The sequence below is a fragment of the Sphaerulina musiva genome (genome assembly GCF_000320565.1).
Source record: "Sphaerulina musiva SO2202 unplaced genomic scaffold SEPMUscaffold_1, whole genome shotgun sequence".
NCBI lineage: Eukaryota > Fungi > Ascomycota > Dothideomycetes > Mycosphaerellales > Mycosphaerellaceae > Sphaerulina > Sphaerulina musiva.
The window spans coordinates 609,728-625,751 of NW_016017383.1; the positions used below are offsets into that span (position 1 = coordinate 609,728).

General features: G+C 50.9%; 5 protein-coding genes across 5 annotated transcripts; 3 read left to right on the forward strand and 2 right to left on the reverse strand.

Annotated features, from left to right (window-relative positions):
- Positions 1-179: 179 nt before the first annotated feature.
- Positions 180-2,752, reverse strand: SEPMUDRAFT_145634 (FabD/lysophospholipase-like protein). The gene is made up of 3 exons (XM_016903172.1): positions 1,690-2,752; positions 1,234-1,632; positions 180-1,170 (listed from the first exon to the last, which is right to left on the reverse strand). Exons 1-3 carry the CDS (start codon positions 2,227-2,229, stop codon positions 301-303), a joined length of 1,809 nt encoding a protein of 602 aa, XP_016764498.1. The 5' UTR covers positions 2,230-2,752; the 3' UTR covers positions 180-300.
- A 296-nt stretch (positions 2,753-3,048) lies between these two features.
- Positions 3,049-4,189, forward strand: SEPMUDRAFT_145635 (GrpE-domain-containing protein). Its single transcript, XM_016903173.1, has 2 exons — positions 3,049-3,440; positions 3,528-4,189. Exons 1-2 carry the CDS (start codon positions 3,123-3,125, stop codon positions 3,960-3,962), a joined length of 753 nt encoding a protein of 250 aa, XP_016764499.1. The 5' UTR covers positions 3,049-3,122; the 3' UTR covers positions 3,963-4,189.
- A 323-nt stretch (positions 4,190-4,512) lies between these two features.
- On the forward strand, positions 4,513-7,754 carry SEPMUDRAFT_145636 (HbrB-like protein). The gene has a single exon (XM_016903174.1). It carries the CDS (start codon positions 4,733-4,735, stop codon positions 7,349-7,351), a length of 2,619 nt encoding a protein of 872 aa, XP_016764500.1. The 5' UTR covers positions 4,513-4,732; the 3' UTR covers positions 7,352-7,754.
- A 603-nt stretch (positions 7,755-8,357) lies between these two features.
- Positions 8,358-11,850, reverse strand: SEPMUDRAFT_145637 (RabGAP/TBC). Its single transcript, XM_016903175.1, has 2 exons — positions 8,691-11,850; positions 8,358-8,620 (listed from the first exon to the last, which is right to left on the reverse strand). The coding sequence occupies exons 1-2, from the start codon at positions 11,757-11,759 to the stop codon at positions 8,555-8,557; spliced, it is 3,135 nt and encodes a 1,044-aa protein (XP_016764501.1). The 5' UTR covers positions 11,760-11,850; the 3' UTR covers positions 8,358-8,554.
- Positions 11,851-14,302: 2,452 nt separating this feature from the next.
- SEPMUDRAFT_75480 (uncharacterized protein) lies at positions 14,303-15,794 on the forward strand (the record flags this gene model as incomplete). Its single annotated transcript, XM_016910106.1, has 1 exon — positions 14,303-15,794. One exon carries the CDS (start codon positions 14,303-14,305, stop codon positions 15,776-15,778), a length of 1,476 nt encoding a protein of 491 aa, XP_016764502.1. The 3' UTR covers positions 15,779-15,794.
- Between the last annotated feature and the right edge of the window lie 230 nt (positions 15,795-16,024).

Here is a 16,024-nt window from a genome sequence, read left to right on the forward strand (position 1 = left end):
AAAGGAAAGGAAAAGAAAAGGAAAGGAAAAGAAAAGGAAAGGAAAAGAAAAGGAAAGGAAGGAAAAGGAAAGGAAAAGAAAAGGAAAGGAAGGAAAAGAAAAGAAAAGGAAAGGAAAGGAAAGGAAAGCATCTCGAGAAGACCTGCCGAGGAGGAGAAGAGAACAACTTCCACATGCCTTTTTCTTGACTTTTTCTTTTCTTCATAAATCTTTGTAATTCACTTTTCTGAATCTTATCATAAATACATCCGATCCGATCCACACATTGACCGACTCATGCGATTCCTCCTTTTTTTCTTATCAAAGTATCATCGCGAAAATCAATCCTACGAGACCTACCGCTGACGCCGTACCAACAGAGTGTTTCGTCACAGCAGCTGTACCTGTGTATGGAATTGTTCCATTGATTGGCCCTGTTCCTGATCCTCCACCTCCACCACCAGTATTTGCTCCTCCACCTGGAGATGACGAGTCCGTACCGTTTTCTGTAGGCCAACAATACTTCTCCAGACAACCCGTGCACACATCTGGCAGGGCTGTAGTGACGTTCTTGTGGACAATGGCACAAGCGAGACAAGATGCCCATTCAGCAGCAGAGTCATCTGCAGATTGACTTTGCGTGACCATGGCTGTGCCGCCTGCAATGGTACTGTTGATCTGCTCGGGGGTGGCGAGGAATTCGGTCGGGGCATCTGCTAATTCGGTGTTGGGGAGATAGATCAACGTCGCGACAGAGGGATCGTGACATCCGTAGAATTGGGCTCGAGAGGTTAAATTCTGTTGGACTAATTGGTCGGGTGTGGGCACGAGCGGCATTCGGGGGAGACCCTTTTTCTGAGCGGAGAGGTAGGTTTCGTAGACGGAGGTTCCGTTGGTGATGTTGGTGGGAAGTGCGGTGGTGGCGTCTACGACGAAAATGACATCCACGGCGCGTGCGGGCTGGAGCCAGGGGAAGATGGGAATGACTTGTCCACTGTAGCCGCCATCTGTGCCGTAGATGTTTTCCTGTGAGCGGATGATGCCTGCCTCGGAGCTTTGATAAAAGGGGTTGGGAATGATGCCATAGGGATTGGAAGATGATATGTTTGGGAACAGAGTGCTAATGAGGGTGGCTAGAGTGTTGTTGAATTCACTGGAAGTGAAGTTTCCGATCGTGCAAACGTCGTTGGTCTGTAGAGATGTTCGGGTGAGTGCGGGAACTGTACGAATACCAGTTGGGTCTCGTAGACTTACTGGGATGAGAATGTTGGATGAGATAGCGCTGAGGAAGCCTGCATTGTCAAAGCCGACAATGCATTCGCCGATGGAGTCTGAATTCTTCGTTCCCATATACATAGTAGGGTAGAAGGCTCCTACCATTTCGTCAAAGCTTCCGAATTCGGCAGGGGAAATTTCCCAGATAGCTGAATCATTATTGGGGTCGCACATGTTCTCGGCGACATTTGCTTGAGTAATGGTTATAATTGGGTACGGAGCCTCGTGGTCCTGGAAGCTCGACTGCGAGGTGATGTCGGACCAGTGGAGGTCGTTGCCGCCTGATGATGAGATGTAATTGTAGGAAATCGTCTTCCCATATGCATCCAACAAAGTTGTAGGAAATCCAGCAGCACTTTTGTTGCCAACATCTTCGCGCTATCGAGCGGGAGAGTCAGCACGCATGTCATACACTCGGTGATGGCTATACTATACCACTGCTGCTGCATTCGCGAGTGGCGCTGCTACCGCGTTTTGGTAGCTCTCATCCAGTAAAGCAGTCCGGAGCGTAGAAATCTTCTCGAAGTTGTTGGCCATGACTCCGCTCAAAGTGAGAGAGCCGCCAGAAAGAGCTGAGATATAGGTCATACTCTGCAACAGACCTGCGACAGGCGAGTTGCTATTTTCCCGCCCATCGAGTCCATAGACAGCACCGGCAGTGGTCATGCCCGCCTTCGTCCCACCACCACTGAGAGCCAGAGCTAATGTCGGCAATTGCTCCGTACTGAGGCCTTGCAATGCTTGAGCGAGCCATGCTAAGAGTGCTGAAGCGGCCTTGGGAGTCCGTTGCTCAATGTAGGCCTGCTCATCGGCGTTGAGGGAGGAGTCTGCGCTTCTGATCAATGAGGTTGGACATGATGTCGCCGTCGGGACATAGGGATTTGCGGCCGCCTGACGTTTGGCTGGCACAAGCTGGCGGGCGGACACAGCGGTCACCAGAGCAGCAAAGACTGCGGGCAGAAGGTGGACGTGCATGGTGTTGTTGATGTTCGTGCGGACGACATGGCTTCATGATGCTCGAGCGGGCACAGTCTCTCTTAAGCTTCTGAATCGCTACGCGATCCATTGCCGGCCGCACGCTTGAGGTGTGCTGGCACTATGGCACTATAGTGACTTCTGCCGTGGCTGTACCGCAGGTACCGTAGATAGCGTCATCCTTCCAGCCATAGTATACTTCCTAGTGGTAGTCCTACGCCCAGCTCGCTTGGTACTCGCACCACCACTTCTTCTGCCTCGGGACGGGCATCTTCCATCCGTGGCGGTGCTATGCTGTTGTCGATTTCCGATGCAGCGTCGCCCAGTCCGCGGCGTTCATGGTGGTGTATGATCAATACCGTCTTGCCCGGGCCCGCCGCCCTCGAAAGTGCTGCCACGAGGAATCGGGCACATGATTCCCTCTTTGGTCAGCACCGAAGGATCCGTCCAGACTCCACATCCGAGCTGGTTCCCACAAAAGCACTGTATGAGCCAAGCCTCGACCTCAAATAGGGTCGCCGTGGACGAGAGGAGGGTGAATTGACGAGGTGACGAGGTGAGGATGATCCGCTTAGGGAGATGATGGGATGCCCCCGGCCAACACGAGTCATTCGCAACGTCGCATAGATGAATAGCCTCATGGCACCTAGGAGGTAGTACCAGTAGCACGTGTGTCAGATTTCGGTGCCTTGCCTTGCGCCTTACGGTTAGCCAAGCCAAAGTCTGTCCGAGTCTCCGAGATGCGGCGGCGGCCGAGCTAAAACTAAAAAGTTGACCAGACGAACAGGTGAGCTACATGTAGTTTACTCCAGGAAGGCAAAAACGGCATCACGAGACTTCTTCTTAGTCTTCTTCTTCTTCCTCCTCCATCACCACCTTGCCACATCTTCATCATGCTGCAGCAACGGATAGCGCGCTCTCTCCAGACCCTTGCACGACCGTCGCAATCCTCTCGAATCGCCAGAACAGCTACCACGACGCCCTGGCGATCCTCATACAAAGCCCCCGCAGTCGCATCACAAAGCATCGCCGCGCGAAGATGCTACTCGTCCGCCAAAGAGGAATCCGACAAGAAGCAGGAGCAGATCCTCAAGGAGGAAGGCAAGGGCACACAGGATACCGCCACTGAGGGCGCCGCCGCCGCCGCAAAGGAGGAGAATCCTCTGCAGAAAGAGCTCGAGGCCGTCAAGAAGGAGAATTTGGATATTACTGTAAGTGGCAATTCGCAGCGAGTTTCATCCACGCGCGTGCGCCCTTTGTGGATAGAAGCAGATGATTGACGAATATGACCCTCGCAGGATCGTCTAAAACGCCAGATCGCCGAATACCGCAACCTCCAAGAACAAACCAAACGCGAAGTCAAGGCCGCCAAAGACTTCGCGCTGCAACGATTTGCCAAAGACCTTCTGGACAGTGTGGACAACCTCGATCGCGCCCTGGAGAATGTGCCCAAGGATAAACTCACGCCTGAAAACCAGGATCTGGTTAATTTACATGATGGGTTGAAGATGACGGATGAGATTCTGGTGAAGACGTTGAAGAGACATGGAATGGAGAGGATCGATCCCAGCGTGGAAGGAGAGGTGTTCAACCCCAATTTGCACGAGGCGACGTTCCAAGCCCCTCAGCCAGATAAGAAGGACGGGACGGTGTTCTTCACCCAGCAGAAGGGATTTATGTACAACGGGAGGGTTCTCAGGGCGGCCAAGGTTGGTGTGGTGAGAAATTCATGAGTGCACGCACACCCTTCTCCCTTCCACCCGGTGTTGGAACTGGATTCATTTTCACAGAAGCCATGTCTACCTAACAATGTTCATATAAAGGTGACATACACCGGCCAGAGAGCGGCTGGTCCTGTATAATCAAATCTCCCCTCCGGATGCTGGGATGATGGAAAATCAAATAAAAGCATAGCATCGAGCGATGTACTCTATAGCCTGTATGAATATAAGATGTCCACCCAGCAGAGTGCAGCTTGGAGTGCCAGCAGTAGATATAGATGTATGTGTATTGGATTTGTGAAACCAGTAGATACATGTACAGGTAATGTAATCAGTAGGAGGTAGTACCTGGAGGTAGTCTCGTGAGACCGGATGGCAACGGGAAGGAGATGCCAAGGCTGAGCCAGTGTCAGTGTGTTACCAGCGTTGGACGACGTCAACCCCAGCGCCAGCCAAACTCAATCTGGGCCCTCCCGCACTACCGCACCAAGCACTGTCCGCACTTCACATCACACACACTGCCGAGACATCCTGGCCAACAACCCTCCTCCTCCTCTGCGAATTTCGACGCGTTATCTGTCACTCTCACTCCCTCACTCCCTCACTCATTCTTACCCTCTCACCCTCTCACCCTCACTCACTTCACTCTCCCCCTCGAGGAGCCATGATGGACCTGAACCCGCCTCACCTCACCGCGCGCGCTCGGCGATGATCGGAAAGCTGGGAACACGTGCTGTGCAACGGGGGCGACACCAACGACACGACGCCAGTATCGCACAAGCATGAGCAATCATCCGCCTCTGAGGCCACCGCCGCCGCCGAGGTCGCCGTCTGGTCCGCGAACACACTCGTCTCTCTCACAGGACTCATTACGGAGCGAATCTTCTCTTTCCAGCGCCACCATTGATTCGGTCGAAGCAACCGCGTCGAGGCGCTCGCCATTTCTCTCGCAGCAACCAACAGCCAGGCCGTCCACTGCGGGAGGATTAGCATCGACGCAGACTGGCGCGACGATTCAGACCGTTCCTCGACATGTTGCGCGTGGCTCTCTAGATGGGTTCAGAGCCGCTTCACCTATGTCGAGCCAACAGTTGGGCCATCGTGCTCGACAGCACAGTCAAGGATTTTTCGAGCCCTCGCTACCGACTGCGAGTGGCAACGGTAATGCGCTCTCTGCTTCGCAAATCGCGGCTCAGGCTGCATACTCTCATCGAGCTTCGCCGCCACCTTCCCAATTCGAGAGAAAACGCTCCTATCCGGGATTGGCACCCATCAATACCCATGGTCCGCCAGGCAGTCGCCGACCTAGTCATGAACAGAATCCCGTGAATCAAATTTCCACTACTTCTACTCTACCGTATAGCAATGGCTCCGTGGGCGGCAGCAGATTAGCAGCAACCACTGCAGCCAATGTGGCGTTTCCAAATGGCAGAAGCCCTCTTCCATCACCTAGTATTCCGCCATCCATCAATAACCTCAGTCTTGGTCCGGTTCCCGATAAAGAACCAAAATCCAAGACTTCTAGAATGAAACTGTTTGCAAAACCCAAAAACATCGTCTTGTCGAAAGAGAAAGAGAGTAAAGCATTACCGGGTGCGCCATCTCCTAGCAAAACTCCCTCCACAGCGACATTCCTCCGCAATGGGTTTGCAAACGCATCAACGACGAGCCTCGTCGATCCTACAGCAAGCTTGAGCTCACTCTACTCTTCTGCGAACGCATCCACGTCCACTTTGGTTCCCCTCATATCCGAAAAGGAAAAGGAAAAGAGGCACAACTTTTTGACCCGGCAAAAGCATAAGCTTCGCGATGAGCCTGGACAACCACTGCTGTCATCGGCACACTCAAATTCACAGGCGACAGATCCTGGAAAGGCACCTCTGTACTCCTTTACGCCAGATTCTCCCGGTCCAGGTGCCTTTGCCAAGTCAATGTCAGGTTTCGACTTACGGCATGGAGGCCGAGCTTTACGCGACAAGAAGAAAGAGGAAAAGGCCGCTGCTGCTGCGGCACGGCTTGACCTTGTCCCCACCGTGTCGAACACATCGGTCACTGGCGGCACTAGCGATCAATTTCTGGGGCCTAGTAGCTACGAAACGAACTTCATGGGACCTCCGTCAGTCGCACCGAGTCTCTTCGCCTTTCCATCGGACACTGCTGCCCTTCCCGTCACCGCTCAAGCCTTCAGCAACATCGGCGCATCAATGGGTCTTCCTGGTATTGGCCCCGATGATGCATGGCCGTTGCTCAAGGCGCGTCTATTGAATCTATTCTCTGGCGAAAACCTCCGAACTCCCATCGAAGACTTCAACGCGCTGGTCAGTGTACACGTCAAGAGCTGTATCCAGCGTCGTTCGCCCATCGTTCTTGTGGAAGACGTCCGAGAGTTGTTGCAGACTGGTTTCGGCTCTCTGGCTCAGACTTTACGAGGGATTCCCGATGATCGGTTGGTAACTAACCTGGTGGAGATGTGGATCGGTGTATATGGCGCAATCTTGCCCTTTCTACAAGCTGTTTTCCTCCCTCTGGAGCTGGAATTCAAAGGACGAGGCACCATGATGTCCTTGCGAGAAGCTCAGGAGTTTTGGGGTGCGATTCCCGAATCTCTCAAGTTAGATACGGATCATCGCCCTTCCTCTGCTGGAGGCAGTACGATTCGACCCTCTCCCTCCGAACTCCACGAAGAGCTTGAAATCCGTCGACTCACTCTCATTGCCTTTCGGGACGAGGTCATTCTGCCCAGACACGAAATCCTGATGAACATTTTCAGTCGCCTCTCTTTAGACAACATCAATGCTCGAGCCTCTCCTGACCCAGCGGCAGCGAAACGTAGAGGTCGAGATCACGCTCGAAGCGATCCCTCCGCACCGGGCGCGGAACGACCTGGTACAGCAGGAAGTCTCAGTCCACGACTCAGCAGTTTCAATTCTCAAGCTTCGACATTATTAGATGCGGCCAGTATTTCTTCTGGCGGTGGAGATGCCATGCGTAGCAGGGCTACTTCGAACACTTCTGCTGGAAGTTTTGGAACCAATATGCCACATCTGCAATGCCACCCACATCCGCACCCTTCACCTGGCCTCGGACCTGGTTCGTTCAACGTCACCAGTCAACCGGTCCAACAACCATCCTCGCCACCCGTCGCGCTAGCCGACCCTGCCAAGGTTACAGAAACGGTAGCACGAATGTTACAATGCTTGTACGTGCTGGCCTCGTGTCAGACCGGAGACGTCGCACAGGGAAACGTGGAAAGATTGACAAACGCACTCAAGTACAATTGGCTCGGGAGAGGTCGAACCGGAAGGGACCGACGAGGTTGGGTCGGAATCAAAGCTGGAAGGGTTGGAGGTTGGACAGGTGGGCGCATAGAACCTCACCTCAAACCTACTGTTGGATACTGAGAGGGAGTGTGTGTGTAAGAAAAGAGAGAGGACAATAAAAAGCCAGCAGAATCTGGCACGGGCTCCGGGGAGGTTTAGTTTCTTCTGTGACCCCTACTGCCCCTAGATGCTACTACTACGACGACGATTGTGAGACTATGATACCCATTGGAGACAAAAAAAACGAAACGAAAGAAATGGACAGGATAGGATAGGAAGGGAAGGGAAGGGATGGTTCATTCGTAGGCAGAACAGGGATAAGGTCGGCCAATGCATTCAATGATTTGATGTTGCAAACGAAAAAAAGAAAAAAACAGCGAATTATCAACCTAGGTAGGTATGGAAGGAAAGGGCTCTTCTTGAGAGGAAGGAAGGAAGAAATTACTTACTCTAGGAAGGAAACACTAGGTACGAAGAAAAAGATGAAGAAGATTATATCGATATACTCTCTCTCCCTCTCCCTCTCCCTCTCCCTCTCCCTCTCCCTCTCCCTCCTCTCTCTCTCTCCCTCTCTCTTCATCTCTCGTCCAAGGAGAGAGCAAGTTCTAGCTCTGATCCTATCGAGAAATTTTTCTTCTCCTTCTCCTTCTCCTTCTCCTTCTCCTTGATATCAATACCTACATACCATTCACATTTTGTTCTATCGTATCAAACTGTGTAGTATATCGTATTATAGGTATCGTATCGTATTGTATTTGTGCATTGTAAATAAATACAAAGTCCATATCCATCCAGCAAGATGTTCAAGCAAGATCCTCAAGTACGGTATAGTATAGTATAGTATAGTACAGTATAGTACTACTACCTAAGTATCCTACCCGACTGACTGATTGACCAAACAACAACAACAAAACTCCGCATGTCCATCCATCCGTCCGTGCAATGCATACTTGAGGTGCCACCGGACGCATCAATATTGTTAATAACACGTCTTACTTACTTTCTTTCTTTCTACCGTGTATGATGGATAATACTAACAGATCAATATGTGGATTTTCATCACCTTTCCCTTTGCCTTTCCCTTCCCCTTTCCCATTCCCTTTCCCCTTCCCCAATGAGACGCCCCGTCGCCTGCCTGTGCATGAACTCCAGGGTGTAGTGTCACAATCACGGCTAAAAAAATTGTGGTGTATTCGTTCCCTTCCCGAGCTTCTCTACCCTATATCCAACTATCCGCGAACTACCTGATGCATTTGGTTTTTTTTTCTCTTTCCAACCAAGTGTCTATTCATTAAGCATAGATTGGACACTGTTCCACTTTTGCTTCAAAGCATCGTGATTTGCTACCGCCTGTAGGTTCCCATGTTAGCAACCCCACACGTTGGTATGGTTTGTAGATGTGTAAGAATATCACACGTACCTGTGCATGAGCCATTTTGGCATTTACCAATTCATGCTCCATCTCGGCCATTTCCTCCTTCAAACCTCGGTTTTCATTCTGTACTTCAATGTTTCTCGTCATGATACGGTCCATTTCTGCCTTCAATCGATCTTCCACCTCGGCAGGTTGTGCGTCGACCATTTTTTGCAGCTCGACAACCTGGATCTTGAGAGCCTCATTGGCGTCCAAAAGGGAGTCATTTTCCACTTTCAACGTGACCAAATCTTGGGCAATGGTGACATGTTCCGTATCGTGCTGCTGAGCGCGCTCCTCCAGTGCCTTGACCCGGGTCGTGAGAGTAGCATTCGTGGTGCGCAAATGCTCGATTTCTGCTTCGCGCTCGCGCTCTGCACGCTGCGACTCATCCCATTCTGCCGCGTACGCCTTGAGAGTGTCGTCGCACAGCTGAATGCTGCACGCGTCTCGGACCATGTCGTCCGCCCGATATACCTCTTTGTCGGCACCGCCAGTAACGGAACCGAAGAAACCCGAGTTTAAGAGGGAAGAGGCGGAGGGAGATTTGTCAATGTAGGCGTCAAATAACTTCTCCTTAAGAAAGTTGGTGAGTTGGCTCATATCCTTAATGTCCAGGAGAGCTTGACGGTTGCGCTGAATCAGCACAATGCCAAACTTCATGATGGCGGTGAGACCCTCGCTCAGGATCAAATCGTAGATTCGGAGGGTGAGCTGGAGTGGAAAGCGGTACACGAATAGTGTCAGGAACCATTGTGTGGCGTATAAGTGGGGGTCGACGTTCCGCCGTTTCAGATGGCAGTATACCGCGGGTTCGTAATCCTCCAGTAACTTTTCGAATTGATATAGTCGCAGATGCAAACCTCTCATATCCGGCGTGAACATGCTTCGCAGGTCATACTTACTCATGAGCCGGACGAGGAGCGTGAACGCCTCTTCTTCCGCCATGTTGAACAAGAGTGGCATGGCGATGAAATTGATGCCCTGTGCGTATCCCACGCCCTCGTCGAAGAGAGCATAGGCCTTACAGACGCCAAACAGACCATCTTGCAGTCCCGCAGATTGTGTATACTTGCTGTACGACGTCCGGGTGCCCATGTCGCGCCGGATTGCTTTTTCCAGCTTCCGCAGCGCTGCAATTTCTCGTTTTTGCTTCTCGGCCAGCAACTTGGGCTGGTTGTCCGGAGAATGACCCTCCACCGATGTGGGCGGTGTTGCAGCACCAGAAGCAGCGCTTACAGAATGACTAGAATGTTGACTAGACGCATCCGAGGCCACTCCTTCTTTCTCCGTACTCGACCCCGAATTGGATTCTACGATAGAGTCCGCCCGCACATTGATATCCGCTACAGAGCCCGCCCGCGAGCTCGGATGCTTTTTGTGCTCCGCCTCTGTCCCTCGAGCTTTGAGGGTCCGGTATACGGCTTCGAGTTCCTCATTCTTACTCTCCGCGAGCACCTGCCATACCACCCCACGGATGGCCGGAGGAATGCCCGCTGTAATGGCGGTGCGTATCTCATCGCCACTGGTCCTCGCGACTGCAGAAGGACCTTGTGAGACCAGTTGCTGCCACAAATCCCAATTGACTGCAATTGGTTCTGGTGGAGGGCCCGCAGACATGCCAGACGCGGTACCCGGGGGCAGCTTCGCGTCGAGCGTGGGAGACCGGACTCTGCCACCTGAATTGCGAGGGCTAGCGGGAGGGGATGTTGCGTTGTCGCCTGCAGGGGACACGGCCGCAGAATCCTCGTCTTCCTCGTGCAACGTGTCGCCATTCGTCTGTGGGCTACCAAACTCTTCTTGCCTCCGTAGGCTCGAGAACTGTTCCTGTAGGCTCGGTTTCAAGCCATCGTGTCCTGATGCGCCTTCGCCGTCTGTGGAGGCCGTTGAGGCGGTTGTGTTCCTCCGCTCGGATACAAAACTGCCCTGTCGAGATGGAGGGGATCGAGCGGGCTTCCGTATACTGCCCATCCGGCCTAATAATGCACCAAAGCCCACCGAGGCCTTCCGCGCGAAGCCCGGGCGTGGTGGCGACGATGCCATGCGTTCGGTAGATTCGCGAGACTCGAGATTCGACCTGCGCTCGGCAGTCTTAGGAGGCGGCTGCACTGGCAGTGCCACGTCGCCCGAGAGACCGCGCGTGGTGCGGCCAGGGGACTCTGGAGCGGTTGTGCCAGGCGACATGTGTGGTGATGTGTCTGTTGTCGACCGGTGGTCGTTGACATGGTCCTTGCGATTCTCTGGAGCGGTTGTGCCAGACAACATGCGTGGTGATATGTCTACTGTCGACCGGCGATCGTTGACATGGTCCTTGGCATACTCTGGAGCGGACACCTCTGGTGCTGAGCCGTGATTATTGACGTCGTCCGTGAGAGCTATGGGAGCGGCGATCTCCAGTGTCGGGCCTTCCGCATTGTTGCCATTACTGATGCCTAATCCTCCGCCATGGCTGATGCCCAGTCCTTCCATTCCGCCCTCCTCTCCGCTCTTGTCACCAGCCCCACCACCACCTCCTCCTTCTTCTCCTTCTCCTGCTCCTCCTCCTCCTCCTCCATTGAGCTTTTCCTCCACGGCAGCCGGTTTGGCATCAGGGACAACAGGCTCGTGGGTCGTGGATTGCGGAGATGATGCGGCATCTTCAAATGTGTCGTTCTCGTGGTCGTCTTTGTGGCTGCCATTGCTCTCGCCGTCGGCTTCTTTGAGCCGCATTTCCGAGGCCATGTCGGCCACTGATGTTACACGAATGGAGATGCCACTGCTTTTGCGGTTATTGCCCCTAGACGCTGGACTTCCTTTGCCCGGACGATGCGACTTTCGACGATCAGGAATGCCAGGAGCCTGATTGCGTTGGCTCTGGGGAGATGGGGTGTGGGACGGGGAGGGTGAGACGTGGCCAGAGTCTGAATCGGGGTCCTTTGTTGTAGTAGTAGCAGTAGTAGTAGCTGTTACTGGAGGTGATTCTGTTTCTTGATCTGTTGCCGTGGAACCATGGTCGGTCTCCGAGTTCTGTTCTACAGAAGCCACCACTGTGTCCAGCCGTGTCTCTCCCGCAGATGCAGCTGCAGAAGCCGACATGGCTTTTGTCTCCTGCCTGGGCCTGGGTGGTGTGCGCTGGTAATCGCGCTACCTCGTGACACGTGCACGCTGAGGGTCTCGTAGACCGAGCACTACTAGTGAGTTATTAGGCAGTACAGTAGGTCGATAGACAGCAGCGAAAAAAAACACCGGCTGCAATGAGGAAGAGGTAATTCGGTCGTTCTACAGTACAATCTAAGACACAGCCAGCCGCCATAGGAGGTACTTCAGGCTGTCCTTTTTGCTTTCAGAGCTGATGAATGGCAGGCCAGGCCAGGGGGCCCAGGGCACAGTGCACACGCATCGTCTAGTCGACCATGTGCTGGGATCGAGTGGGCTGTAAACACGCTACTGTACGACGCAACGGCCGCCGACGCAGCCAGAGCCTACGGTGCCTGTTTCTGCTCGCCCACCAGTGACGACTCTCCCGGTGGCAGCACGGTGATGCAGTACATGTCTACAGGACCTCCATGTGGGTGATGTGATTGATCTGCAGTGCATGGCAGACAGTTCTAGTAGTGAGTGCCACTGAGTGGTACCTGTTGTGGCTGAAATATAGGCAACGTCAACAGTACCTAATAATGGAGTGTACACAAGTTCATGTATACCTCAGTGATGTCCAAACCTTAGTAAAATAGTAAAAGTAATTACTAATAAGTAATTACTTTTTACTAATCCCTTGGTTACTTTTACTTTTACTTTTACTTTTACTTATGACCTTCGAGGATTAGTAATTAGTAAAAGTAAAAGTAAAATAGTAACGATGATTTTACTAATTTCGGCTATACGTACCTATATATTTATAAGAAATAAGTAGTTTAGGAGGGATATATAGTAAGTAGAGGATATATTATATATATATATAAGCTATCTATATAGCTCTAATAGCCTATATTACGCTATGTCTATTACGCTATATATCTATTGCGCTATATATCTATCGCGCTATATATCTATCGCGCTATATATCTATCGCGCTATATGTCTATTGCGCTATATGTTCATTGCGCTATATATCTATCGTACTATATATCTATCGTACTATATATCTATTATACCGTATATCTATTATACTATATATCTATTATACTATATATCTATTATACTATATATCTATTACGCTATATATCTATTACGCCGTATATCTATCGCGCCGTATCTATCGCGTCGTATCCGTTACGCTATATCCGTCGCCGTTTCTATAATTCTATTTCTTAATTGCCTAACTAGTTAGTAGGTATCTCTGTCTCTATCTCTATCTCTATCTCTATCTCTATTTCTATTCCTATCTCTATCTCTATCTCTATCTCTTAATTACCTAGGTATTTCTATCTCTAAGCCTATTTCTTAATTACTTAGGTAGATATCTCTATCTCTATCTCTTAATTGCCTAGAGACCTTATCTTGTCTTAGTTCTTCGAAAAGTAGGTAGGTATAGTACGTATAATGTGCCTTAGGCAAATTTAGCCTCCTAAGTCCTACTATTTAGAATTTTTACTCCCGCTATATATAATTCCCTCTAAAGCCTTTACCTCTTTAAATACCTAGTAGTATAAGTATAAATATAAATAATATAAAGAAGTATAGAAACTATACTATACTATACTATACTATACTATACTATACTATACTATACTATACTATACTATACTATACTATACTATACTATACTATACTATACTATACTATACTATACTATACTATACTATACTATACTATACTATACTACTTACGTTACTAATTAGTAAATGTATTTACTAATTAGTATTACTTTTTACTTTTACTTTTACTTTTACTTACGACCTTCCGTTAGTAATTAGTATTAGTAACGTATTTTACTTATGACCTATATTAGTAAAAGTAAAAGTAAAAGTAATTACTAATTACTTATTTTAGAGTTTGGACATCACTGGACTATACCTCACCTACATGTACCTATAAGGTGGTGTATATAATGTACCTACTGGCGTCCTGGACTCACGGCTGGTTGCCCAGTATCCAAACTTCTATTGTTCTCTCGGCAGATGGACCCCAACAGCACAACATCGGAAACCGGCCTGCATACAACTATCCCCTGGCCGGCTTTTTCACGCATATTTACGTACGTACGTAGGCTGGCTGCTGCACTGGAGACCGAAGGCCGGAGAAACCAACAGAGGACTAGAAACACAAAGGCGCAACATCGCGACCGAGTGAGAGGAGGAGTTAATGTACCTATAGTGTACTACCTCCGTAATACTGTAGGAACAGGCTAAGGCTGCTGTACGACGTCCTATCGCTATCGACAGGCTATACCAGGTACCTGGGGGGAAAGGGGTTCCTATTACTCGACTACGATACATGTGTTGTCTATCCAACTCGACCTACTAGGGGCAAAAAACAATAATAAAAATCATAATCATAATAATAATAGGAGGTACAGTGGTACTGTACCTCGTACTCGCCAAGAGGGCAAGCACTAGAAGCGGAACTAGTTTCAGAGTAGCCCTAAGAATAATCCCTTACCAAACACTCCTGTGTATCGTCACGGCCATGATACTAAAATGCCGTTTCCCTTCACACTACCCACCACGAGTTCGGTGCTGTTGTCCGACTTCTTCGACAGCGTGACACACCCCTCGCTGCCGCTGACTGCGACCACCAAACGCAGTGTTCTCAAAGATGTCTTGAAGAAGCACAAGCGATTGTCCCCTCCTGCGCGCGAGACCAATCTCCCCGCTGTCCAAAATGCCGTGCAAGGCTATTTGCCATATTTGCTGGCACTCAACGCCGGCTCGGGCTACCGAGACGTCGGGCCAGAGAAGCTGGACGTGGAGATCAAGCGAGTGCTGGAAGTTGAATGGCGGAGCATCTTGTCGACCTCGCTGCCAGCTCGCGAGACTCCACGGGCCAAGTTGACGGGTGTGCATCACGAGATCGCCTTCACGCTCTCCACCCTTGCCTACACCTCCTCGCTGCTGGCGAGATCGCAGCTACGATTGCTGTACGGTACCGATGTCCTGAGCTCCGACCAACGGACATCCATTATTGCCACTGCCATGAAGCATCTCATGGAAGCTCATGGCATTCACACCTACTTACTCTCTCTCCCCTCGTCCTCCACCTCCGCCTCCCTAGATAGTGCACCCATCGATATCCACTCCTCCACCATCTCCGCTCTGGCCTCTTTGGCACTAGCCGAAGCCACCATCATCGTCGTAGCCAAAGACGACCCCTACACTGCAGCCGTCTCCGAAGTCCGCAATGCAGAAAACAAAGACTGGATGTTCAAAGCTCCCTCCATCCCCAAAGTGCGCGCTCACCTGTACGCCCGCTTCTGTCTTGCTGCAGCAGAACACGCCAACACTGCCAGCAGCCTTTTATCCGGCACAAAAATCGACGAGGATCTGCTCAAATACGCCACTCATCTCCGCAGCACAGCCCGAGGAAAAGCCGCTCGATTCCTGGCCATCGATGCGGAATTAGCTTCCAAAACCGGCGAAGCCCTTGCCTGGCTCAAAGGCGCGCGAAAAGAACTCGGTCTTCCCATTGAGGCGGCCAGCGAAGATGGCAACAATCGACGACGAGGCCTCAAAGGTCTGAAACAAACCTGGCAAGAAAAACGCGAAGACCGCAAAATCGAATCTGCCGGCAAAGAATGGGGAATGGACGCCGGTCGCCTCGAAGAAGCCCGCGTAGTAGAAATGTTAGAATCGAAATGGGATCGAGAGAATAATACCATTAACATTCAAATCGTCCCGCCCTGGGAGCCCTTACTCGCGAACATGCCGAGTGGGAGAGAGTATCATTCCCAAACAGCATGGCGACCGATGGAGATGGATCAAGATGTATTGGTGAGAATGCGTGCTCCGCCGGAGCCCGAGGAGAGGGCCTTTCGTGGGGTGGAAGCTGACAGTGGAGACGAGGAGGAGGAGCAGGGGGCAAAGGGAGAGAATTCGAATAAATCGGCGGCAATTGGGGCTTTTCCAGGAACTGGTGGCGAGTATAGTAGAAGTGGCACTAGTACTAGCTATTACTGATCGAAAGAGAGAAAACAACAAACAAAAAAGTTATGATTTGACGAAAGCTGGCTGCTGGAGCAGTCTTCGAATATCAATCAGCTCCAGAAAAAAAAAGTCTCACAAAACCATCTGATTTGCATAACCCCATAACTACCCAAGGTACCTTCCGAACCCCATCATCAACAACAACCATATCCCCAAATCCTCTCTCTCTCTCTCTCTCTCTCTCTCTCTCTCTCTCTCTCTCTCCCCCCCCCCCCCCCC

Excerpts from the sequence above, each read along its gene's own strand:
- SEPMUDRAFT_145634 (XM_016903172.1), bottom strand. The coding sequence starts at position 2,229 with ATGCACGTCCACCTTCTGCCCGCAGTCTTTGCTGCTCTGGTGACCGCT. Across the intron at positions 1,633-1,689 it reads TCGCGAATGCAGCAGCAGTG|CGCGAAGATGTTGGCAACAA; the intron begins GTATAGTATAGC and ends CCCGCTCGATAG. Across the intron at positions 1,171-1,233 it reads CATCCAACATTCTCATCCCA|ACCAACGACGTTTGCACGAT; the intron begins GTAAGTCTACGA and ends ACATCTCTACAG.
- SEPMUDRAFT_145635 (XM_016903173.1), top strand. The coding sequence starts at position 3,123 with ATGCTGCAGCAACGGATAGCGCGCTCTCTCCAGACCCTTGCACGACCG. Across the intron at positions 3,441-3,527 it reads AGGAGAATTTGGATATTACT|GATCGTCTAAAACGCCAGAT; the intron begins GTAAGTGGCAAT and ends TGACCCTCGCAG.
- SEPMUDRAFT_145636 (XM_016903174.1), top strand. The coding sequence starts at position 4,733 with ATGAGCAATCATCCGCCTCTGAGGCCACCGCCGCCGCCGAGGTCGCCG.
- SEPMUDRAFT_145637 (XM_016903175.1), bottom strand. The coding sequence starts at position 11,759 with ATGTCGGCTTCTGCAGCTGCATCTGCGGGAGAGACACGGCTGGACACA. Across the intron at positions 8,621-8,690 it reads CCAAAATGGCTCATGCACAG|GCGGTAGCAAATCACGATGC; the intron begins GTACGTGTGATA and ends GGGAACCTACAG.